The sequence below is a fragment of the Ruditapes philippinarum genome, unplaced genomic scaffold (genome assembly GCF_026571515.1).
Source record: "Ruditapes philippinarum isolate M1 unplaced genomic scaffold, ASM2657151v2 ctg5873_1_1_1_1, whole genome shotgun sequence".
NCBI lineage: Eukaryota > Metazoa > Mollusca > Bivalvia > Venerida > Veneridae > Ruditapes > Ruditapes philippinarum.
The window spans coordinates 57,316-83,658 of record NW_026866895.1 but is presented as its reverse complement, the minus strand read 5'-3'; the positions used below and the strand labels follow the sequence as shown (position 1 = coordinate 83,658).

General features: G+C 32.6%; 2 protein-coding genes across 2 annotated transcripts in view; both read right to left on the bottom strand.

Moving 5' to 3' along the window:
- Positions 1 to 8,319, bottom strand: part of LOC132734133 (uncharacterized) — a 122,825-nt gene extending 114,506 nt beyond the window's left edge. The window contains exons 1-4 of the mRNA XM_060720850.1: positions 8,206 to 8,319; positions 7,540 to 7,626; positions 7,036 to 7,137; positions 6,499 to 6,588 (exon numbers count right to left, since the gene is read on the bottom strand). Of these exons, the coding sequence (XP_060576833.1) occupies positions 6,499 to 6,588; positions 7,036 to 7,137; positions 7,540 to 7,626; positions 8,206 to 8,314 (388 nt within the window). The 5' untranslated portion in view covers positions 8,315 to 8,319. The remainder of the gene's footprint in view (positions 1 to 6,498; positions 6,589 to 7,035; positions 7,138 to 7,539; positions 7,627 to 8,205) is intronic.
- Positions 8,320 to 8,752: 433 nt separating this feature from the next.
- LOC132734131 (CD27 antigen-like) lies at positions 8,753 to 25,461 on the bottom strand. The gene is made up of 4 exons (XM_060720848.1): positions 25,226 to 25,461; positions 10,034 to 10,144; positions 9,437 to 9,644; positions 8,753 to 8,868 (listed from the first exon to the last, which is right to left on the bottom strand). The coding sequence occupies exons 1-4, from the start codon at positions 25,238 to 25,240 to the stop codon at positions 8,753 to 8,755; spliced, it is 450 nt and encodes a 149-aa protein (XP_060576831.1). The 5' UTR covers positions 25,241 to 25,461.
- Positions 25,462 to 26,343: the final 882 nt, after the last annotated feature.

The following is a 26,343-nucleotide window of genomic DNA, read 5'->3' as shown; positions in this document are numbered from 1 at the left end:
ACACTCGTTCAATCATCCTACCTGATATATATTTTATACATATGTAAATTCTAACCATTTTCTCGGAATCTGATGGCATGTTTTTAAACCTTAAATTATATTTTTTAAAAATAATAAACAAGGTCACCATAAAGGCCCGAATGTAAATTTGTCTGAGTAAACAAAAATAATCTTTCAATTGGGAAAGAGACCCAATCAAGAAACTTTTGTATCCCAAGTACATGATTCAAAATATTTTTAAGAGGTTTAGTTGAAAACGCTATATGACAGATATAGAAGAGGCATAGCATTTATCCCCCAAAAGATAAGATGTGTTGTCCTTTACTTTATAATACATGAGGCCAGTGACTCCCGGAGAAGGGCCAATTTTGACTTGAGGGTCATAATTAACAATATTTTTGTAGAAAACTACAAATGTTGCTACACACCAAATATCTAAGCTGTGAGTTTTGCAATTGCACACAATAACACATCAATAATAAATGTGATTTCTTATTATCAAGTGACCCCAGGGCGGGCAAATGTTGATACCAGGTGCATGATTTATATATATAAATATAGATGAGCTGACATTCATTAGGTAATGTGACATGCTAAATATTTTAGCTTTTGGCATTGTAGTTTCACAATGCGTTTTTCTTTACAAAAATATATTAACTAATTGCCCTCAGGGTGGGGCCAATATTGACCGTTGGGGCATGATTTATTCCAGTTATTTTGTGGTCCACAAAGTGATGTTACATGCCAAATACCGATGCTCTTTGCATCGTAGTTTTATAAAATTAGTCACAAATGCTTTTTCTTTACAAGTTTATTGAAATCAAGTAACCCCTTTGGGCGAGAGTCAATATTGAAGCATGGGGAAGGGTTCATATCAGTTGTGTAAAGCTCACTAAGGTAATGTAACATACTAAAATTCTTAGCTCTAGATATTATAGTTTCACACAATGAATCGTGAAATTTGTTTTCCTGTATAAGTCTATATAAATAAAGTAAAAGACGGGACCAATTTCGATCGCAAGAAGTCTTTACCTGTGTTCTGCACAGCGACTTATTATAAGTCATTATTCTGCCAAAAGTTTTTATTTCTTAATGGTTAAAAAATACAGACCAGACACGAAATTATGAAATCCATACACAATGAAAAAAGTGACCTTGACCTGAGAAAATTTAAACCATTTCTGCCAAGTTGTTTCAATATCCTTCCATCGGTTCAAAAAGACACAGACCGGACACAGAAAACTGTTATCTTTACGGAGGACGACAGGTGCCTAACATTATACGCCGATTTTTTTTTTCGGGCGTAATAAAATTAAAAACCAACTTTTAATAATATCAACCAGTTTTTTTATCCTCTCCTGAATCCAAGGCATGAGTAGCAGCATCTTTGATATGTTCAAAGGTTGCACTTGTACTTCCAAGATTGTTAAAGCCATTTATTGAATACCCTTAAAATACGCATAAGAGACCCAACCTTCTGTATGCTGATTCCTTGCTTCTAGTCAATTTCATTAACTGTAATCATCAACGCTTCTAACCATCTCCTGACATTGCTAAAGCAAAATGTAAACATATTAGCAACATATGTTTTATTACTAACATTATAAAAAATATGACTACTTAATAATAATAATTTTCTATTATTTAACCCTTTTTAAGATAAATGTAAGCTTTTTAACAATTCTCCATAAATTTAATAGTAGAGAGAAGCAAGCTAGATTTAATTGTTTCATATAAATGGTATGATATAGATTACTAAAGCGTGTAACTAAGTCGAGGCGAATTTTAAAATAAACTAAAGACTTACTTAGTAATTCCAATGCAAAAAATTTCCAGCGTGTTGCAGAAAACGATCTTGATAACTGTAAGAAAACTTTTGTCCAGTCAGTTTGAAATTCAGGAGGAGTACCTGAAAATTAAAAAAAAACTAAATAGAATTTAAATAAAGTAAATTTCATAAAAGTACACATCTTATAATTCGATTAAGTTAGAAAGCTATGATGAATTTTTACTTTGGTTTTGTCGCGAATTTAATTATAATTGAGTATACGTATAGTGCAATTAATCTCAATTTCTTCTGATACTTTGTGTTTCAGTTTCAAAATTAATATCATTTTATTTCTCAAAAAGCTCTCAGTCGTTATAATATTAAACACGAAATTGTTGCTTGAATTCACGACTGTTACAAAACATAGGTTTAATATGCTAAAAACAGTCTTACTTGAGCTACAATCCGCATATTTATGCAAAAATCTTAATCACTTTATGTCGCATTTAGCATGTATTGAATTAGAATTCATTCTGAAATAAAGAACTGTGTATACAGCAACAAAAGATTGATAAAATTGTTGTTTCTTAAATTAATAACTCTTTCCCCTGGAGATAATGATTGGTCTTGTATTCCGTGACATAGCTGTTTTTTTTTGGTCCGGGTTGCTTTCTGGTCCCTCTCTCCATAAAGAAAAACTGAAAACAAAACAAAAAATATATAGAATTTTTTTAATTTTCTCGCTGAAAGCAAAAAAATAAATGTTTTGTACCAGCCCTTAAAAAAATATAAATAAGATTTGCGCTCCTTTTAATGATTAGTGTTTTCTTGTGTTGAATGAAAATACGAGGTAATGTATTTTTTTGCATTTTCTATTGAAAAATTTAATGATGAAATTGATGTCATAAAAGTATAAAACAGCTAAACAAGCCGTTTAGATTTTACATCGTTCCGGAACAACCGGGGTAGAAATAAACAACAACAATTAACAAAAATTATTCTGCCGTTTGTTCCCGCCTGATGGGGAACACGAATCCTTTCACAGAACTATAAAGAAAATATTTACAAATGCTAGCATGTTCATAATTTTTATAATATAATTATCTTAAATAAAGTTTCAAATATTGCCACAATTGTTGAGTCTTTTGTAGATTTTGATGCATGTAGTAAGTCTTAAATGGATGAAAACAAGAAGTCGTTTGACTTAGATATAAAGACATGTAGACCGTAACAGCACAGTTCGTTTTTATTAAAGATACTCCATTGAAGTTTTTTGACGTCCCGAGACTGGAAATAATTTTTCGAGAGTAATGTTCCATTTGATGTAGGTCTAATGATCAGGAACTTAAATGCAGAATTCATCGCCAACTCTTTTTCCCATAAAAATTATAATAATTGTGAAAATGACCAAAAATCAAATAGCTTTATAACGCTTTTAACTCAAAACTAAAAAAGGACTAAAAAAGGAAAAAAATACGATTTTTCATTTACTTCTGATTATATTTCTGAATTTAATTTTTTGCTTTTGAGTCGATTACACATTTATCCGTGAAAATTATATTTGATAATTATATTATATATTTCACTTGAGTTTTTGTTCCTTTTGCATGCATGATGGAATTTCCACATGATAACCATAAGCAGACAATGTATTGTGTGCGAGACGCATGTACACACCTTCAATTTCAATGTCATACTAGTAGATCAAAATTCAAATTCTGTTTATGGCGTATAACTTTATTTTTGCTTGATTGATTGTCGAAATATTTGGGGTATGTCTTCACAGTTGCCAAAGTCAACATCATTATTTGGGTTTGATGTCAAATCTTGATTGTTTTAAAATTATGTCATTAATTGATGAATAGTAAAATTCATTGGCAAATGTCTTTATCTTAATCAGATGGTGTTTATAGTGACTACAACTTTGAGGTCAATGTTGGACTTTCTATCGCATGTAAAACTCATATCTCATATTCAAGGTCAATGTCATTATTTGGGATAAAAAGTCAGATTGTGTTTGTCTTATTACTCTACCATTACTTGATTGGCTTACAGTTTATTTGGCATATGTGTTTATCTCAGTCAGACGATGTGACATGCACAAACCGATAATGTAGATAGTACCAACCAAAAAAAATACATTGAATCATCTCACAAAAATATGTCGGGATATGCTGGAAGCCTTCATTTTCAAGTTTAACTACAAAGAACGATAGTTATCTGAATGATAAAAGATACAAATAAAGATCATATATACGACAAAGCATCGCAATACTTGCTATTTTCTACCTGTAAGTACAGTCAAACACAGCTTTTATGAATCAAAGCCGTGGGCAAAAACAGTAGAACGACACATCATACATATAAACGGAGTAATAATTTTAAATATAGAGCAATGCAAGTAAAAACATACGGAAATAACTTTTATGTGGAAAATATATGCTAAAATATCTGTTTTGGATTGATTGAAATAATTTTCAAAATAAATATTCCTCCGCGATTGTGATTCACTTTCCTTCATTTACAAAAAAGTGTGATTACGATAACGCATGTGCAAAGCTTTTTAAAAGAATTTCTAAAAAAAAGTGTTTAAATTTTTATAAAGTTGGTTGGTAAATTGGGGGACCAAATTACTTCCCCTTATTCCCTTTTTGATGTAAAAAATAGGCCAAAACTTTTGGAATTGGGCCCAAACAAAAATGCCCAACAAAATAAAAAAAAGGAGCCCTTTTTCGGTGTTTGATAAGAATCATGTTGCGATCCCTTTTTTGGGTTTTAAAGCTTTTTTCGGGGGCACGGTTTTTCTAGATTATACTTATTTTAAAAAATGTATAAATATTTTCATCGAATAAATTTTTTTTGAGTGAACAAAAAACCCTTTGTTTTAATTTTAAAAACTTTGAAATAGAGTGTTTTGTTTTTATTTAATATTTTTCTTTTTAAACCGTTGAATGACATTTAAAAAAAAGGACAATATAAGCGAACGTACAACATCGACACCTGTATTTTTAAGTATAATAAATTTTGCTTAAACTTCTTTTTTTTTAAGACAAATATGGTCCGTACAAGTTGTTTCCTAAGATATTTAAGTACTATTTAACAATAAGTCTATGATATGTGTAAAATTAAAAATTTTAAAAGGGGGAAAAAAATTCATGGATTTTTTCCCTATAAAAGATTGAAATAAATGGTTAATATTATCCCTCTTTTTGGTTCCTCCACCCGATGCTAATCCCAAATTTTTAGCGGCTCGGGGCTTGCACAAAGGGCCTGCCCGCAAAGCGAGCTTTACGGTAACGCGAGCACCTGCTAGATAGTATTGGTTTTGAAAACTTTCGTCCTAAGTACTGAATTGACACATCGCAACTTTAGAATTACAAGATAACGAAAAAAACCGATTTATTCTGACTGAAAACGGAAGCGTAGACTGGTGTCCTGCGCATTTATATCGGAACCATAATTGGACAGGGAACCAGAATAAACGGAAGCATTAATAAAATACCGGATAACAATTTTAAAACGGAAAATGTAAAATAAAAAATAACGAATTTTTTTACTATTTCATGTTAAAAGTAAATCTAGCTTGCTTTGAGGCTTTGTCTTTTTCATATTAGTTTTCATAATAAAAATGTGTAGACTACTCCGCCACATTTATATTTAATGATCCTTCATTTTGAGCTTAGTGTCCCTGATTCTTGAGGAAAACCTTGCTTTTTCATTAAAAATATGTGTGGCGAAAAATGAAACAAAGAAAATTTAGAAGATTGCAAGGTGTCATGTCACTTGTTAAAAAAAGGGTGGACCCTGGTGAGCTTTTTAGCGATTAATGTTGCTGTCCTACTCCTTATGGTGTCAGTGTCCGCGTTGGCATACCAATTAAGTTTTAGATTTGGGTGCAATATCTTCTCCTATCATTTTATTTTATGAACCACTAAGAATATTTGCTTGTAACTTTACATCCTCAATATATAACACTAGCATAATATGGTCCATTTTGACAAACTGAATAAATGGCATTTAGTAAACTTATAAAATCCTTGGTTAAAATTTTTCAAGCAATATAATCTTCGGAACTGGTGGTATTCATTTGAAACTTTAACATATGACATCAGTTTTTTTAAAGAAAATTGAAAATATTCACATGAAACCTAATACATGTGTTTGGATCATAATTGGAGGTCACTATTAAGCCCCATAAATCCCTGGCATAAAACTTACTGCCCTTTGTAAACTTGTTTATTGGCGTTTTCCCTAGTAATTATGCCGATGTTATCACTTTATCATTCCTGGTATGTTACAAGTTAGATACCTAATAAGAATAAGAAATAGAAACTGGACAGTATCGAAATATACCTGTTGATGATAAAATTATAAAATTGTGTAAGGCAAATGATCATTTTGTTTATTTTGGTTGCGTATTTGTGTTTTACTTTATCTGCTTTATAAAAATTGCCTTATAATATGCTTAAGGTTTATAAAGTTTTTTTGGTTACACAGTATAAGTTATTTGTGTCAGCTAATCATAATGAGCTTTCGGTTATTATAAATTTATTTAGTTATCTTCAATATTAATTAATAATATTTTATTATTATTATATGAATTTATACATGCAAGGACAATGATTGAAGATAAAATTCAGTTCCTCTTTGTTTCAACATTCTATTTAATTTTTAACGTTTGAAGGGAAGAAAAGACTCCCGTTAATACTTATAGAAATATCGATCCTTACCTTGTGTATTCTCGGAGACTCCAGTTACCTGAACACTTTCCCTTGTTCTATGTTGTAATATGTCATCTGAATTTTCTACTTCTTGGCAGTCTTAAAGACAACGTGAATCATCATATTATATCAAGATGAAATAACAGACCTAGTGAAATTACTATATATGATCTATTTGAAAAAAAGAAACAATATGAATTTTAATAATTTTCTGTGAGATAGAGAATGGTATGAAAGAGACTGTTTTGGTTTAAGTTCGCAAGCTTACATGCTTATGGATCGGAAAAGCATAGCACTTATATTGATTCCTCTCGATGTTGGAGTTTGGTCTTTATTATTTCAATTTATACGATCAGTGAAAGTTTTACAATTCAATATTAATCTAAATTAATAAAATTCCGTACAGGTTTATTTGGTTTGACTTTTGATTCATTTTTTTTAAAATAAATGATACTGTTTTATGGACATTTTTTCAGAGTGCAATTTTTTTTTTAATTTCATTATCACATTATCAAATTTTTTGATTCTATAAAATAATAGTCTTACTTAAAAGATGCAGATGTGGACGGACCACAGCAATGTGCCTTTCATTTTTGTTGGATTTCGGTTGTAATTCATTCCCATCAACGTTATGTAGACTGGATTTATCTATAATAAAGGTTCCATTTAACTAAACTTTAGTTTATTTATCAAGAATTTGTAAAAATTAGTTTCTTTCTCAAAGCCGCAAATGCATATTCATTGTTTTATGCATGTTTATATTATTGGTCGTCATGTTACAAACAAATGAAATAAACTTCTTTTATAACATTAAGTGTTTGGTGTTAGCTGTGTCTAACATATACATGCTCATTGCAGTCAGCGAGCTTGATTGTCATGATAAGCAAAATTTATTTTCTTTGTAAGTTTTATTAGATTAAAAGTGAATGTCAATTTAACTAGTTAAGGACATTTATCTTACATATATTATCCATATACTAAATTATTTTTTATGGTCTACAATTCAAAAATGTTGCAACATAACACATATATAAGTATTAATGATGCTACCTTTATTCTTGTGTATGCTTGTTTTCTGCACAACATCTTCCTTACAACGATTGGTTGTTTCTTTATAACTTTTTTGACGGTTATCACCTGCAATCAATGTATAATTATAAAATGACTTAACCTCCCATAAGAATTAATTGATTCTAGACAATGACTGAAACGGCACATAAACGGAGAGAAACACATGCATTAACGGATAAAATAAATTAAGCTTATAATGAATTTGCCCTTTTGTTACCATGAGTATTTCAGGGACTCACGTAAAAAGCGGACTGCTTTATGAAAGCCCTGTTGATATCATAATTAAAACAAAACTGACCAATGACAATTCACCCACGCATACAAGACATAGCAAAACCGGGATTTCTTCACAAAAAGCACGTCACAAAACACGAAATTATCAAATCAGACGAAAACTTTGTGTAATAATACCGCTTATGTATCCTTTTGCGTATATCAAAGTCTTCAGAAGCCCTCCGACTTAATAAGATCCCTAGGCCAGTGAGGTCGGGCTTTACACTCGTCCTCCTGCTTTTGCACATGTAAATGCACGAACAAAGGGTGCATTAATGATTAAATATCTCGGTGTATTGTGTATGAATAATTATTACATTATATCTACAAAATGCAATCATTTTTAGATAATAGTGAAACATTCGTTTTAACCTGATCTTGTCTGACTTTTATGAGAGTTCAAGATTATCTCACTTATAACCGTTTCTTTGCCATCAGCATTACTATCACTTTGGTTTTTTACACCATATATGCGTAGCATTATCCAATTTTCAACATATTTTCGACGTCTAAATAATTAATATAGATTTTTTTTAGTTTAAAAAGATTATGATAAAATATATTGATAATGTTGATAATAAAATGTATGACTATAATAATTAAATTGCAGATGATGATGATGACATTAATAACAATTATAATGATAATAACTGTAATAATAATACTAGCATTTATAAACAACTTTTTAAAAAATTCAAAAGGAAATTATGGCATTATACACTATTATAATAAAAAATACTTACTTAAAAACAATATTCTTAAGTACACCGTATATAATGATTAAAATGACAAGGATTAGGCCACAAATTGCAGCCCCACCATCACAAGCTTTTTAAACATTTACTTAAATAAGCTTTTTTAACATTTACTTAAAAAATATTCTTTCATTGTCCAATTGACAAATAACTATCTAATATAATTACTTTTTGTAGTAGTAGTAACTTATAAAAGTTATATTGAGTAAAATGATAACGATAAAGCCAAACATTAAAGTCCACACCAACACCATTGAGCCTGATTGAGCACCACTGTCATCTGTTAAATAGAAAACATACATGACTGTTACGTTCTTCAATTATTATTGCTGTAATTCATCTCATTCATACTAAGAAACGTTAACACATATCTTACGACAATAAATTAATGATATTTCGTGTAAACGCTTTTGTCATCCCAAAATCTGCCCCAGTTGATAATAGAATATAACAGTTACTATGAGAAAAGGTTCCTTAAATATGCACTACATGGTATGACCTTGAACCGAAGACATAAAAAAATTGTAGATTATGTATCGAAAGCAAACCTGTATTATTCACATAAATTTCGATCTCTTATTTAATGAACTTTTTCCCTAGCAATTAAAAGAACATATTTTTACCCAACGTAACATATTTTAAGTATCTACATGTAACGCCTCTTTGAGTAAATAATTCACAATTTTTGAATTGTTATGTTGGTTATAAACAGTTACAAACGATATTTAGGTTAAATAATTTATGTTAACTACAGTAAGTTTTCCTTTTTTCTGTAATATTTTGACATAATACAGCTTAAAGACACAGCTTTAAAATATGAAATGTATAAACATTACTATGACGTGTACCTTTTTTCAGCGCACAAACAGCGTTTTTGTATATTGTACAGTTTTCTTCATATACATCACAAACTGTACAGTTTCTACAACTAACAGTTTCGTTGAAGGTAACACATTCTGGTTGATATGTCCCATCCTGGCACTCCTCACATTTAGCACGAGTAAAATTCCCAGGACAGTCTTCTATTGTTGTGTAACCAGGTTCACAAGGATAACACTAAAATATTGAAGCAAAACATATGTATGTTTTTAATTAAAGCAAGAAATGAGAAATACTTATCTTCAAAATATTGCAGATTTATACTTGTATCGTTCAAATAGTTTTTCGTGCTACTGTAGTAGCACTGTGTCGGACGATAAAAATAGATTTACTGATGGTTAATCGAATTTATCTAAGCTGGAACTTGAATATAATCTTAACACTCAATCTTACCTCGCTCGTTTTCTTGACAAACTTATTCATATGTTATGTGGAAAATAATGGTCCTGGCTCAAGAAAGGTTCAAACCCCTTGAACCATTTGTAAGATGGCCAACACCGTAACAAGTACATTATCAGTCTATAAAATAACTTCCTTTATGTAATGTTATTCATATTTCATCTTACCTGTATTCCTATCCCGTTAGTGAAAGTGTTGTTACAGATATTGTAAGCAAAAGCTTGGCTTGTGAGAACAGTGATTATAATACCATAATAAACTGGATGTGTGATCATTGTCTGAAAGAAATCTGTATCATTAATTCATCAATGTGTTATTTGATGACTATTTAACGAGTGATAATGATAATTTCAGACTACCTAACCTTCCATCCGTCCCTTCTCTCTCACTAATGCAATTTCAATGAAACTTAACAACGTCGATCCATAGCTCAAGTACTTTCGTATATAACATGGTTTTTCGGTTGAAAGTTGAAGCCTTTAGTTTCAACAATATTTATTTACAAACTTTCAAAGATAGATATCGTTACAACTAGAAGAAATTGTTTAACAAAATCATGTATGACTGAAGATGTTAATTTTAATTAAATTCGGAAGAGGATTTGAAAAATTCCAAGACATATATAAATTCATTTCCTCAGTCGGCTCAGTCGTCAAAATAACGTGTAATGTTTTTTAAGATATAGATTTACAAATAAAATGATAAAAGAGTCGTAATGTGGAAATGAGTTATTTGCTACTAATAAGACAGTTAACTTAATATAATGTATCAATCAGGCATATGAAGTCGTTCTGTGACATGCGCAAGGACTCAGATGTTCAACGTTTAGTTTTCTTTGAACTTGGAAGTTTGGACATGAAAGAAGATAATGATTTGTAGTTTGAACATTACCACAGGAACGGTACTAGTGTGAGTCGTTGACAATAGATTTGCGAAAAAGATCATTAAAGAACAAGAGTCTAGACGTAAACGATTATGAAAAACTTGTGCCTTTCTATCACCTGTGAGATAAAGTAAGGCTGGCCATTCAATTTTGCTTTCTACGGCTGTACTTGAATTAATTACATCGGATAGATTGTTTCAGTCACGGATGACAGACGGAAGAAGGGAATCTCGATAAAGTTGAGTTCTTGAGGTTAAAATTGGTGTGTTTTGAAGTTAGTTACGTAGTTGGTATCTATTTTGTGTTTGTTTAGGGATTATGTTTGGTAAGTAATTTGGTGTAATGTGATTTTCCGTTTTGTAAAATGTTATCAGTTTATGCTTTTTTCGGTTGCTAAGGATTCCCATTTAATTTCAATTTCAATGCTACAGAGATAGTCGCGCCCTTGATAATACACGCTGCTTCTATTTGAACAGATCCGATATTTTGTTTTTCGTACTTATTGCAATTATACCAGACAACATCACTATATTCTAAAAAGGGTCGGATGAAAGTAAAATAAAGTTTTGTAAGACAGTTTCTATTCAAATTAAATTAGATTGCTCTTAAATTTCCAATACGTTTCCAAGCCCTGGATACATCTGACGAGAAATGAGAGTGCCATTTGTGTAAAGACAATCAGCATGTAGTTCGCACACTTTGACCTTTAAACTGATATTAATACTGATACTAACAACAAACTTTTTATAATGAGCGTAATGTTTTCTCAAATGCATATCGAACCAAAACGGCAACTCAAATAACGAAACAGGCCACTTTTTTCTTGCATATCAGACAGGTTTATTCTTCGTTCGTCCGAAAATAAATTATTTCTTTCCTAATCAAAACCAAGAAATAAGAAAACTCAGATAAGGTTCTATAGATTGCGGTTTACTAAAGCTCATATATGAACATTTTTACAGCAATACATCATACAATATAATGTCATATCAAAAAACGCCTTAATTATTACATAGTATTCCTATATATATAAATACTTCTGTAATAGCAACAATGTTGATTATAATTATACTATAAACATACTTCATCTGATGAATTTGAAATCAATGGATCAATACTGTGAAATGGGACTCTTTTTTATCCTGTCGAAAAGAAATATACAAAACGAAAAACCACCATTTTAAAAATAATTATTCGGAAACAGAGGTTAATCATATGCTGCGAGACGGCTGCCCCAACCCCAACTCTAATTATTATTATTTTAAATTTATTGTTTAAGACGGGGGGTAGGGATAATCCAAAGCTCTGTACAGCAAACAGGCTCTCTCCGCCCCCTGCTTTCCGAATAGTCTTTATATATTAAAGAATTACTTAACAATTGGATAAAACTTTAAGAAAAATAAATCAATTTGACAAATCCTCCCGATACAATTATTGATCAGTCACATTGTAAAATCCAGTCTTTGTCAACTAACTTGAAATATTCATTTATAAAACATTCTATTAATATATATAACATGTATCAACCGTCTCCTCATGAATATACAATTTATAAAATAAAAGAAATTTTGTGAACCGTGCGTACTGTGTAGTAAACCTGGAATGATTTAAAACCGCGTAAAAACTCATGAAAATCTCGTGCCACCTGCATTATTCTTCCCAATATAAACCAAACACGAAAACGATTAAAAAGTACCAAAAAGAAAAGAGAACTATACACCCCCGTATAAGACAAATCGCGTGTTTTAAATGACGTCATTTCCACGCGCATTTTATGAATGAATTGCGTTCAGAGCATGACGCCATTTTGTCGTTATGGATGATGTTTTAATTTCATACGCTACTGTCAGAAAAAAGTGCTAAATTGAAATATTATTATTCATAATTTCTTTCCGAAATACAATTAAAGTAATAAACAAGAAAAGGATCATACACCGACTTTCGTTAAAGACGGAATATCTAGCTATCGGAAACTGCGAAGTTACCGCCGTAAACAGTTACCCTTGAGCTAGATATTCTGGTCTGTACAAGTATCAATATTATGAGAGTTAAAATTACAACGCGACTGTCGTGTTAAAGCGATATAGTTGCTTAATCATTTTTACTATAACTATAATTAACTTAGTGAATAGAAATCTCGTGCGGAGAGTATTTAGTCGCGTGGTGTTTTAGGGCATACGCACTTTTACAAAGGGTAACATACTTATAGAAAGTACACGTTGCTGTGTTGTGTAAATTAATATTGTAAACACTATGTAGGTCAAAACATAAAATTTTGCTATCCATACTAGTAACAAAAATTGCTGCGCCAAATCGGGTTAAAGAGAGAGCCTATGTTATATTTTGTAATGCTGTGTTTTATACAACAAGTTAATAATTATGTAGATCATCAGTACATATTGTACTTCTAAATACGAGAAATATTTGAGGATATTATAATTATATTACAGTCAATTCCATGGAACTAACTTACAGAAATTTACAAATTTATATGTTTAGTTTATAAGTTGAATATTGACCCATCCTTGATTGCTTCAATTGTTATCATGCTCTTGATAAGGACCTTGGCTCCTTGTTCAGATTTACCAGTAATAGAGGTTCGTCGTTTTCGGAAATAGCGCAAAGACTTTATATCCAGATATCCAAGTTTTTGGAGAGTTTTGGTACGAATGAGTTGGCGAGCGTCATAAGAAAATTTTATTGATATGTTGTAATGTTCTGTTGCACAAATATACCGGATCCGAGATCTTTCTTTGCATTGTAACGCGTTTGCATGCGACAAAATTCGAAAATTTAACAATGCACTTGCGATTAACACTGAAGCCCTTCTTAAATTTACCTTATCTGTGGGAAACATGTATTCTGAACGCTCAATTTCAAAAGTGGTACCTTCACTTAGCTTCAAGTTCTTAAAATGGCTAAGAATTTTCCCTGTAACATTCTCGTTAGGGTCGTTGGTATCCCCTGGAATACCGGATATATCAATATGTCAAGACAAAGCCATCTACTGTATTTTTCGACCTAGCATTGCCTGTCGTAAATCAGCATGTGCTTTCATAAGGGAAGACAGCTCGTTACGCAGAGATACCGTTTCGCTGTCCACTGCTTCTTAGACTTCTTTCATGATGACATTTCTAAGTTCTAATTTTGTTTCGGCTGTCAATTTGGCTCAATAAGATCAGCTTTAAGTTTTTAACCTAATATTGACAAAGGTTCTTTAAGACCATCACGACTTATTTGCTCATACTTAAATCCAGGTCCAGGGTTTGAGGAATAGCGATATATATTGAGCAAATATACTTCATGTCACTTACACAGTAGAATCTGATACCATATAAGCAGGGTTCTGAGTATTGGCCCATCTTAATATACTCTGAAATTCACTCCTTTTCATTGATATTTCTCCGGTAAACATAAAACTGCCATCTTTTCCAACAACGAAACTTATCTTTTAAATTAAAAGGGTGTTTTTCTGTGTTGCCAATTGCACAAAAGCTTTTTCAGACTACTCTTCGGAAACGGCTGGTGCAATATCTCTAAAACTTTACAGGAATGATCAGTACCAAGTCCAGTGGTCTATATCGACGGTATTTTAGTCAAATTATTTTTGTCAGAGTAATCGCCCTTTAATGATATTTACATTACAAGTTTGTCTATACCACTAATGCAATTTCAATAAAACTTTACAGGATTGATCAGTAGCTCAAGTTCTTGCGCATATTACACGAGTTTTTTGCTTGAATGATTTTTGGCTTGGTTATAGCCCTTGAATATAAAGACAGTAATATTTTTTTGTCCAAACTACTCCTCTTATACCACTAATGCAATTTGAATGAACTTTTACAGCTCAAGTACTTGCACATATTACACAGGTTTTCCGCTTCAATTTATTTTGGTTGAGTCATGACCCTTGAATAAAAGGGGTGTTTTTTGTGTGTTGCCAGCTACAGAGATGCTTGTCTGGACTACTCCACAGAAACTACTGGTGCCATTTTATCCAAACTTTATAGGACGGATTAATATCAAGCCTAGTTGTGCATATCTCTTCATTTTTCGGTTCAGTGCTTTTTGTTATAGTCATGGCCCTTTATTGATTTTTTTTGAATTTGTCTGGACTACTCTTCTCATCATGGGGGAGGAACTGTCACAAGAAGGATGAAATTCTTTTGATAACATGCCGGGAGTTATTATAATAACTGGGACGGAATTTCTCGAAAACATTTCGGTTTTCGTCGTAAAATTTCATTGTATACTGGTAAAACACACGTGAAAAATAGTAATTTTATCTTTTAATGGGGAGTTTAGGTGCTTAATTAAACTTTGATGATTACGTTTGCCTTACAAATTGTATTTTGTGTCAGAAATAACTAAATAGTCCATTTTTGATTTTCGTCGCCTCTTGTTTAAAATCTGACAGTTTTGAGTAAAGATTCAATATTACTTGCTCATTCTTAAATATTGACCGTTTCATTTGCGATCTTCTTCGTTGCCCATTTAATTACCTAACTATAGTGGAAAGTTGCAAATGTAAAGCCCAGGCTAATAGATTTATACCCGATTTTTCAAATGTCACTGAGTTCTTATGATAACTCAGAAGATGTCCTAGAGTTCTTATGATAACTTTTGTTACTGCTAGTGTGTTTCTTGTGCTAAATTACGGCACGTATTGGCGTATTTTATTAGTTAATAAGTGTATAAATCATTATAATCGTAGTACGCTTATCATTTGCACAAAAAATTGGTTATATAATGTCGACTTTGTGTGCATTTCAGTCCAAGAGATATTTTTTCTTGCCTTCGTTTCTTGTGTTTTTTTCTTTCAAGTTATAGAAGATGTTTGCTATCGCAGATTTTGTAGACTGAAAAAATGCTTGATAGAGAGCATTGACTTACAGGATAAAGTACACTTTGAATTCAACGCTCAAGCATGATGTATTTATGTATACATTATTCCTGGCAGTTTTAGAGAACATTAATAAACTATGCTACCGGTATGCCGAAACAAATACATGTAAATGATCTGAAGCAAAATATGAAGTAATATGAACTTCCTTTTTTTCTAAATTTAATGAGGTGCGGGTCATCTTCAGGTATTTAAGGGATATTTTGATTCTTAGAAGGTATCAATTTTTGTCATTAAGATATAGAAATTCTATGAAAACGATAGGACAATACAAAGTAAGTCTTTAATACTAGGATTAGAATATTACCATTTACATGTAATTTGTTTCGGCAGACTGATAGTTTTGTTACTTAATGTTCTCTAAAACTGCCAGAAATATTGTATACACGAAGACAGCATACTTGAGTATTGAATTCAAAGTGTATTTTATCCTGTAAGTCAATGCTCTACATCAAAGCCTTTTTAGTCTACAAAATCTGCGTTAGCAAAATAATTCTATGAATTGAAAAAGAACAAGAAACGAAGGTAAGAAAAATATTTCTTGACCTGAAATACACACAAAACCAACATAATATTACAAAATGTTTGTGCAAATGATAAGCGTACTACGCTGCATAAGATTTTCACAAGTTTTGACTAATAAAATACGCTAAAGACGTGCGGTAACTTAGCACATGCGCACACTAGCAGTAACAAAAGTTATCATAAGACCTCTAGGATATCTTCTGCGTTTTCACAAGAACTCAGTAACATTTGAAAAGTCGGGTATAAATCTATTAGCCTGTGCATTACGTTTGTATTTTTCCATTATGATTAGATATTTAAATATAGCAACGAAGAAGATCGCTAATGAAACGGTCAATATGTACGAATGTGTTTCCATAATTATATGCCTTATATTTTAACTTGAGATGACCAATATTCAAACCTGAACTAGAAATCATAAAAAACAACCTTTTTGTCCAATTCCAGAATATTTTGGCGAAAAAAATGTAATCTCCATAGTGATAACAAAGTTTTTTTTCACTTTTTGGTCTAGATTTTGACATGGGTGACCCATGTTCAAAGGTGAGGTAGGAATCATCCAAACTACTTTTCTGACCATTTTCAGGATAGTTCGGATGAAAATATTACGTCTTTAATGTAAAAATATTTTTCAATAATCTGGGTGTTGTTACTTAGTTTTTGACCCCATATGTCCCATATTCAAACATGATAGTATTTTTGTCTAATTCCCAGGATATTTAGACCTAAATAGTATCTTCTATAGTGTTATCAAGGTTTTCCCATATTTTGTGCTGTGTAAAGTAGTTTTTGACCACAGATGATCTGTATATAAACTTGAGCTAGAAATCATAGAAACAACCTTTTTGTCCAATTTCAAGGATATTTGGACCAAAAACAATCGCTTCTAAAGTGTTAAGGTTTTTCAATATTTGGACTGTATGACCTAAGTTTTGGACCAATTCCAATTGAGATAGAAATCATCTTAACAACATTTTTGACCAATATTTAGGACATTTGGACCAGAACAATAGTCTCTAGAGTGTAAGCAAGGTTTCTCCATATTAGGGATGTGTGACCTGTTTTCGACCCAAGATTACCCATATTCGAACCTGCCTTGGAAATCATCATAGCACTCTTTCTGACCAATTTCCAGATATTTAGACTGAAACACTAGTCCCTAGAAAGTTTTTTTTCCATATTTGGAAATCTATGGCCCCCGGGTCGGGGCCAATTTTAACACCAGAGGGGCAAACTTTGGACAACTTTGTTAGAGGACATAAGGATGATATCATTTACCAAATATCGAAGCTCTAAGCCTTATATCATTAGAATAGAAGATATTTGCTATATGTACATGATGAAATCAATGAACCCCGGAGCGGGGCCATTTTTTACCTCAAGGGTATAATTTGAACAATATTGGTATAGGTCCTTTACACAATATTTCTTGCGAACTATCTAACCTCTTGGCTTAGTAAAATAAGAGAAGAAGATTTTTAAGTTTTCACTATTTACATTTAAGGTAAAAACATTGTCCCCCTTGGCCAAAGCCGATTTTGACCCCTGGGCTAAATCTATAATTTCAAATGTTTTTGTAATGTTTCATTAGATGATGCTATACACAAAATACCTAAGCTCTAAGCATTGTTTTCTTTCAGAGAAGAAGATTTTTAAAGATTTTGTTCTTATAAAATCTATTTTTATAGCATCTGACCAAGATGTTTAATAGAGCATAGCCATTCGAACAACTTTAGAAGAGCTTCATGCTAGAAATATCATAAAAAATGTCATCAAATTTGGCCCAGTGGAGAAGACATCATTTAATAAAAAGCTGATTAGGGACGCACTGACGGACAGTGGACGACGGACATATTGTAATCATTAAAGCTCACCTTGAGCACTTTGTGCTCAGGTGAACGAACACATTTAAGAGTCATCTAATTACTAAGATACATATAAAAATACAATTTAAATACTGCGTTATTTTGATACCATTTCTTTAAAGCAGTACGCTCAAGGTGTTTACTAATTCATGAAAAAATATTGGAATATTGTGAAATTAACAAAGACAATAATTTTCACATTGCAAACGGGAATAACAGCCCATGTAAATTACGAAAAAGTGCTCAAAATATGCAAATATATGCCTTGCTGTGTTAATACCCTGTCACACTAGACTGCACTTTCACTGCGTTTGCACGGCGTTGTTAAATTTAAAAGCACCGCGAGATCGCCAGAAAATATCTGATATTTTTGCTGACATAAAAACTTCACGGCGTCCTCACGTCGCCCTCACAGTGATCATGGCATTGCTTCGGAGCTTCCACGTTGTTATAATGCGTTCTTACGGCGTTTTAATTTAAGATTGTCTGCGTTCAGACTGTGCTTCTACTGCGTTCTTTGCGCTTCCACAACCCTTTCATGGCGCTCACACAACGCTCTCGTGGCGCTCACACTGCGCTGAAATCGTGCTTTATATACCAGCGATTGTTCATTCTGAATAGTCGTGTACCTGTTGCACCTGCAGGCAAGCAAGCAATATTCCAGTTTGCTGCCGTTCATCACCCATAATTAAAAGGAAATTTACTTGCAAACACGTTTTATATATACGGTGTAAAACCCTCTATTTAGACCATCAAAGGGATTGGACTAAGGTGGTCTTAATTACAGATGGTCTTAATTGTGGCTATAATTATCAAGGTATATATATTTCATGGCCACTCTTTTTTTGAATAATTTTGCATAAACATGTTTAAAATATTATATGATATCCTCAGATATTACTATACACTGATGTTATAATATTAAATTCTAACTACAATGTAAGTCTGAAGATATAAAGATCAAAGATTAAATTTTAATAGGTCTTGTTTTATGTACATAATTTACCTATAAATTAAGAAATTAATTCTTCACAAAATAATGTGCAGAAAGTAACATTAAACCACTCTAAAGTTTATTTTCTAACCTCTATACAATTTTCTAATCAAAACAGTTTTAACACCTTATTTCATCGAATGTCATGCTTTAGAGGATTCAAACAGATTAATTACGATAATCTTGTGATCTGTTAAGGTATTGAATGAAATATCAGTGGTCTAAAATGTGTGGTAATATAATAAATATATTTATCCTAGGTTAAGGTAATCGAAGTTTTACTGTATTGAAAATCATTGAATATGATACGCACGATTTTCTCGTGCGTCAGTAATATATAATAAAGTCGGATAGATGTGTATATCATTCGAGGTTTTCTGCATTGCTACACACGTTTATTTTACTCTATCGTGCACTGAATATTAATGGCTACCAACGAAGAATTAACGAGAGAGTAATTCAGCCACTTTCAGCGGCAGACGAGATTCGAAAACAGAATTGTTTGATTGTATCGCCACTATTTTGACAATCAATTCAAATCGTTTTAGGGAGATTTTAGGCAGGAAGTGCAAGCAACTTCAACGACGAGCTTCATAAAGTGGAAGTTGTACGCGCTGTAAACAAAGGGCAAGGAAAGACCGTTACCAGTGTCTACGCCGAGTAACCTGTACTATACTCCTAGTTCTTCTTTTGTTACTCAATCGAGGTCATGCGTTAACAAGAAGGATGGGTTTCGCATGTGGAGGATGGGGACACTTCCAGACTGAAGTCCAACTACAACGGAAGTTAATTGCCCTATCAGCGGTTTTTCTCCGGCTTCAGCGGTTTTCAGCCAGATACACAGTCTGCCGTTCCAGAAAAACTGGTTCAAGACCCAAGACTCGGACACTGTCAGAAATTCAAAAATGAACGCTATGTTAAAGATGAGTATGATTTTATAGATTTATTCAACTGTACAAAATATTTCGTTATCATCAGATCATAGATATGAATTTCTATATTTCGAGTATCAGAAAAGTATTATTCATAACCACATATTCAAATTACATAATTCTTTTGTCAAGGGGAGTTTAATAATAATAATAATAATAATAATAAAACAAATGGTCGAGTATGAAAAAACTAAGAGTTCAACATGGCGAGAGCTGTCTGCTATATAATTTGCTCTACAAAGTATTGTATTGTTTATTTCTAGTAAATGAGTCCGATGGTGTACCGACGATCAAAACAGTGTTAAATTATTAATGGAGGAAGCTTGAAGCCAAAGTTACATTCCCTTGTTGTTAACATTTTTTTTTTTTTTTTTGTACTTTAAAAGGTATACGTTCACATATAGAGAGGGTTCAAATGGTCCAAAATCAGTTTGCAGATCAAATAAGTAACTTTTTATGACGAACAGATTTTTTCAATGTTTTGGATGTTATGACGGGACTTTTCTCGGTTTACCGATTTGTAATCATTACAATTGTAAAGTTAAAAGATTTAATTCTTTGTGCTGGGTCCCGGGAACAGTCGATGCCATTTTAGTTAATTGGTCAGGGGAAAATAACTGGATGGTTACGGAGTTTTTTAATTGTACCCCATTTGCCATCAGCACCGTTCTGGCAAATGTTGTTTAGTAATAGCAGTATACCCAAAATATACATTCTTGATATTTTGAGTTTACCACAAGACAAGATATTTTGGTACGATATTTGAGTAGATATTTTTTTTTTTTTGGATTTGACAAATTCAGCTAACCGATTATATTGTTCTCTTTAAATATTGACAGTTATGTTTAAGTGCCTGTTTATAATATAAGTTGTTGAATCATTTATATGAAATCATATTACAGCCAAAAACGTGCACAATTACTACCCTTACATTATCATTTAATAATGGATTATACATGGAGTAAGTTCGTTTATTTTTAAAAAACGATGACGAGATTTATTAAATTATAATTTTGTGTGGTACGCCAGCCGATTGGCAGTGGCAAGCGCCGATTGGCGAGAGTTATTTATTTAGAAGTTGAAGTGGTACGCCAGCCGATGGGCAGTGGCAAGCGCCGATTGGCGAGAGTTATTTATTTATAATTTTGTGTGGTACGCCAGCCGATTGGCAGTGGCAAGCGCCGATTGGCGAGAGTTATTTTTTATGATTTTGTGTGGTACGCCAGCCGATTGGCAGTGGCAAGCGCCGATTGGCGAGAGTTATTTAATTATTAATTTATGTGGTACACCAGCCGATGGGTAATGGCAAGCGCAGTTTGGCGAGAGTTATTTATTTATAATTTATGTGGTACGCCAGCAGATTGGCAATAGCAAGCGCAGTTTGGCGAGAGTTATTTATTTATAATTTTGTTTGGTACGCCAGCCGATGGGCAGTGGCAAGCGCAGTTTGGCGAGATTTATTTATTTATAATTTTGTGTGGTACGCCAGCCGATTGGCAGTGGCAAGCGCCAATTGGCGAGAGTTATTTATTTAGAAATTGAAGTGGTACGCCAGCCGATTGGCAGTGGCAAGCGCCGATTGGCGAGAGTTATTTATTTATAATATTGTGTGGTGCGCCAGCCGATTGGCTGTGACAAGCGCCGATTGGCGAGAGTTATTTATTTATAATTTGTGTGGTACGCCAGCCGATTGGCAGTGGCAAGCGCCGATTTGGCGAGAGTTTTTTATTTATAATTTTGTGTGGTACGCCAGCCGATTGGCGAGAGTTATTTATTTATAATTTGTGTGGTACGCCAGCCGATGGGCAGTGGCAAGCGCCGATTGGCGAGAGTTATTTTCTAATTATGTGGTACGTCAGTCGATAGGCAGTGACAAGCGCTGTTGTGCGAGATTTTCTTTTTTTTAAGATTTACGCTTTTATTGTTTCATAGGTTTTATTTTCTATTTCACTTGCTGCATTTAAGTGGTCATAAAAACGGTTTGACTGTGGTTGAATTTCCGCTGTGAAGGCAGATTGTAATATGTTTTATTACGAATAACGAATCGACTTGAAATAAGCGTGATGAACGGTTTTTCTTACATACGGACACTGTTTTCAATTATTTTTATGTTTTTCGTTTATATTTAGTTGTATTTTGACTGCTCATATTTTTTGAAATTTTGAAAATTTATTGGAATACATTTTATATAGATTTGATAGCTTCAGAGTTGTATAGTCATTTGGTAATTTACATGAATATGGAGTTGTCCCTGTCTGCCAGTGCTCCGAGAGTTGTTTTAAAGTCTCATGTTGTCAATACTAGCAAAAAGTATCAACGACCATTCAATACCTTGTGTCAAACTTAATTCTTTACCAGCTTTCAACACCGATTTTTCGCTGTATTTGATTTCAATCATTCAAAAATGTAATTTTTCTGTTGACGATGCCTATTATGGAATTAAATGGGCTCATGATTTAGCGGAATGTTCTATTAACCCTTGTCATTCAACTTTAACAAAGTCAGTTAGGGAGGCAGCTCACAGGATTCTTCCTGTTACACCGGAAATGTTAAATAATTTAGTTTCTATGTATAGCAGCGATGCAAATAATATGTTTAGATTAAGAAGTACATGTACATGTATTTGCTTGAATATACAGGCTTCTTGAGATATTCTGAATTAACTTGTTTTGAGACGTTCCGATATTACTTTGCATGGCGATCATAAGGAATTTTCATTGAAAAGAGTAAAACTGACATTTATAGAGATGGTATTGTTATATTGTTAAAATACAAAACAAAAAAAACAAAAACTTGAAAACATTTTTAGTATCATTGCTTAATTTATATCTTAATGTGCTCAAATTAACGATGATTCTAATGAGTTCATATTTCGTTCTCTCACTTACTGTAAATATAGACAGTATTATAAATAAATATATACAGACTACGAGATCAAGGGAGATAATTCTGGATAGTTTTCCTCAGTTGGATTAGATAAATCTCATTGTGGATTACATAGTTTAAGATCGCGGAGCGGTGGCGTAGTGACATTATGTTAAATATAATTTAAACAAACGATTATCAGTTACAAAGAATATGGGCGTATTAGAAATAAAATATGAAATACATATTATATTGATATTGATTAATATTAAATATACAACATTGAACAATTTTTCGGTATTATAAAGAGTTTCATTGCACCCGTTCTTTGTTTTTGAATTCGATATACGGCAATGCAGATAACAAATCCTAAATGTGAATTTATGTATTTGTTGTTCTTTCTTCCTTCGATTGCCTTTATTATGGGATAAATAATTTATTTACGTTTGAGCGTAGCGAATTAGGAAATAAATAAAACAATGAATTGGGACCGAAACTGGTGATCTTAAAAGTGGATAAGTGGGTGATCTTAATTGTGCTACCATTAACATAAAGAACAGGAAATTCCCTCCTTTTAAAAATTGGTCTTAATTCCAGGGTGGTCTTAATAAGGAATTCTAGTGTACTGTATTCTGCAATTTCAGATGAACGCAGTAAAATTGCCTTGAGAACGCAATGATAACCGTGACAGTGCCGTTAAGTCGCAGAAAGAGCGTTTTAGAAAAATAAAGCTCCTTAAAAGCGCTGTACACAAGCGGAATAAGCGCGGTAGAGAAATCGAACAATTTCCTTACAAAGGCCGTGGTTTACCATGACGTTCATTCGGCGATCCTTCAGCGCTTTCACGGCACTCTTGTTGCGTTGTAGGAGATGCTACGGTTTCGTAACTGCGATCCCACGGCGCTCTTATCACAACACCAAATGACGGGGTTTATTTTGAGCGTACTCAATATGCGCACCGTCGTTCGGCATTCTATGCAATGCCACTGCAATGCTGCGGCGATGTTTGCCATCTTACTGCGCTCACCTCGACGTTGTTTTTTCTTTGGACGCTATGAGAACGCCGAATCAATGGAAAAACTGTACTGTTATATATTAATAAAGTTTTCAAATGGTCATTGAAACTGTACTGAGTAAAATGGGTTAGTAAGAACAAGAAAAAAATCGAAACCATGCGGTAAACATGTATAGCATATCACCGTAAAAAAACTAATGCAGTAGAAGCTATTTTGCATATTTTGACTTTTTTGTAACTTACGTTGATTGTAACTACCGTATGTTTTGTGTAAATTACTTCCTCTGTTCACTTCACAATAATTTACTTTTAAATACATTTCACAATCATTATGCAAATAAGCATGGATTCAATACTATATTTTATGGCGGTCATTCAACACGTTTATACATGTGGCTGAAAATTTAAATTGTCTGACATTAGTCCATTTAGACATAATCACTCAATTTTCATTCAGTATGTAATAGTTTAAGTATATGAACGAGTCAGTTACGAGGATATAACACTGACTGGGGTGACATCGAGTGATGTTTCTGCTAAAAAATGGCGAGGCCGTAAGGCCGAGACGTTTTTTTTTAAAGAAACATTCCGAGATGTCGCCTGCATATGCAGTGTTATACCCCCGTTACTTACGAGTTTAACATATAATAACTGTTTTATAGCAATTTCATATTTTTGTAACAAAAAAAAGAAACAGCAAAAAAAATAATACTTAAAATAATTAAACTAATAAAACTGTGCACTTCTCGCTCGTGTACCCTTTCTCTTCTGTTTCAAATGGAATCCCCTGATGAAATGAACCAACACCAGCTAATGCTTTCGTCAGCTACCATACAGTTATAAACAATAAGGCAGTTGATTAAAGATGCTTACGCTGTCGCCAAAAAATAGCAGAATAAACAACATTTACAACCCTTGAAAATTTAGTGACGTCCAATGATAGAGATGGATTGTTAACTGTTAATTTGTGGAGAAAGTAATTATGATTCAAGATTTAAGGGATTTTTCAGTGGTAATAATTCATTCAGCGGATGTATCTTTTAATTTTATCAGTTGAAAAGAGAAAATAATTTATTTCATTGATTATCTTAGTTTGTTTATATTAATTTTATTGTTGTTGTTTTTTCTTAATTTCTTTGGCTGCTGATAATGTATGTACCCCTGTCCTATTTGATCTTATGTTAAAAACCTACATTGATATATACAAGGTGCAAAAAAAACTCAACTGTTATATATTAGTTGAATTTTTCCCCATATGAAGCAATGAAAAAACTGAACGGTTATATATCAATACAGTTTTTAAATGCTCATTGAAGTGTACTGAGTATAATGGGTTATGAAGAACAAAGAAAAGGTTCCAAACCATGCGATTATTACCTGATATTCATCCATTTCCAGCTTCTTTGAACAATTTAATATGCCGTATACTCAGAGTTACCTGTGACTAAAATAGTTTAACAGCAGTGAAAGAACACGACAGAAATATTTCGGTTTATTTTTTCCCCTTAATTTTATATTAAGCAGGACGGAAATTCAACAACTTTAAGTGACTTACACAAACACATAACAATTGACTCTACTTATATCCTCTTTTTTTTGTCCAATGATACAATGATATCCACATGATGTGATATCATCCTTATTCTATTTATATTAAAGTGTTTATTCTGATTCATATATCAGTCGCGACATGTATTGTTTAATTGTTTTAAGTAAGTAGGCCTGGAGCGTGTTTCCTGTTGTCACTTGAATATTTCAACTCATTTCTTATGTTTCTTGGAATACGATTGAGCGAGTGTTTTGTAAGGGGTTAAAGGTTAAAGGTTACGCAAACAAGTTTATCAGCGCCGTTGTTACATAAAAGATGAGTATAACGTCATTATTGCGGTGGAAAATTGTATTATTTTAGTGCAGTAATTGTCTTTGAATCGAGAAATATTCTTTAAAGGACAAGATACACAATATTAATTTTTAAGGAAATTTAAGGTATAAAAAATTGTTGGCTTCAAATCACTTGCCCCTCACCGCTGTTGGTTCGAATCCCGACAGGGACTTTGGATTCTTTCATGTGAGGAAGCTATCCAGCTAGCTTACGGAACGTCGGTGGTTCTACTCAGGTGCCCCTTCGTGCCTGAAATAATGCACGTAAGGGCACCTGAGGTCTTCCTCCTCCAGTAAAGCTGGAACGTCGCGTAATGACCTATACTGTGTCAATGTGACGTAAAACAAAAAACAACAAAAAAAACAACAACAAAGAATAAAAAATTGATACTTAGGCCACACAAAAAATCGGCAAAGCTATGTTAACAACACTGTGAGTGATATATTCTGAGTGATATAGGTTCACACGTTTGTGGTTATTTATGCTTCTTCCATCTGACCCTTTTCAACTTGGGTGCTTCCAGTATTCCTACTTGAATATTGTATAATTACCTGCTTTTTAAGTTTGTCTTTTGTCGTCTTATCTGTGATATGCAGGCTTTATATCAGTGGGC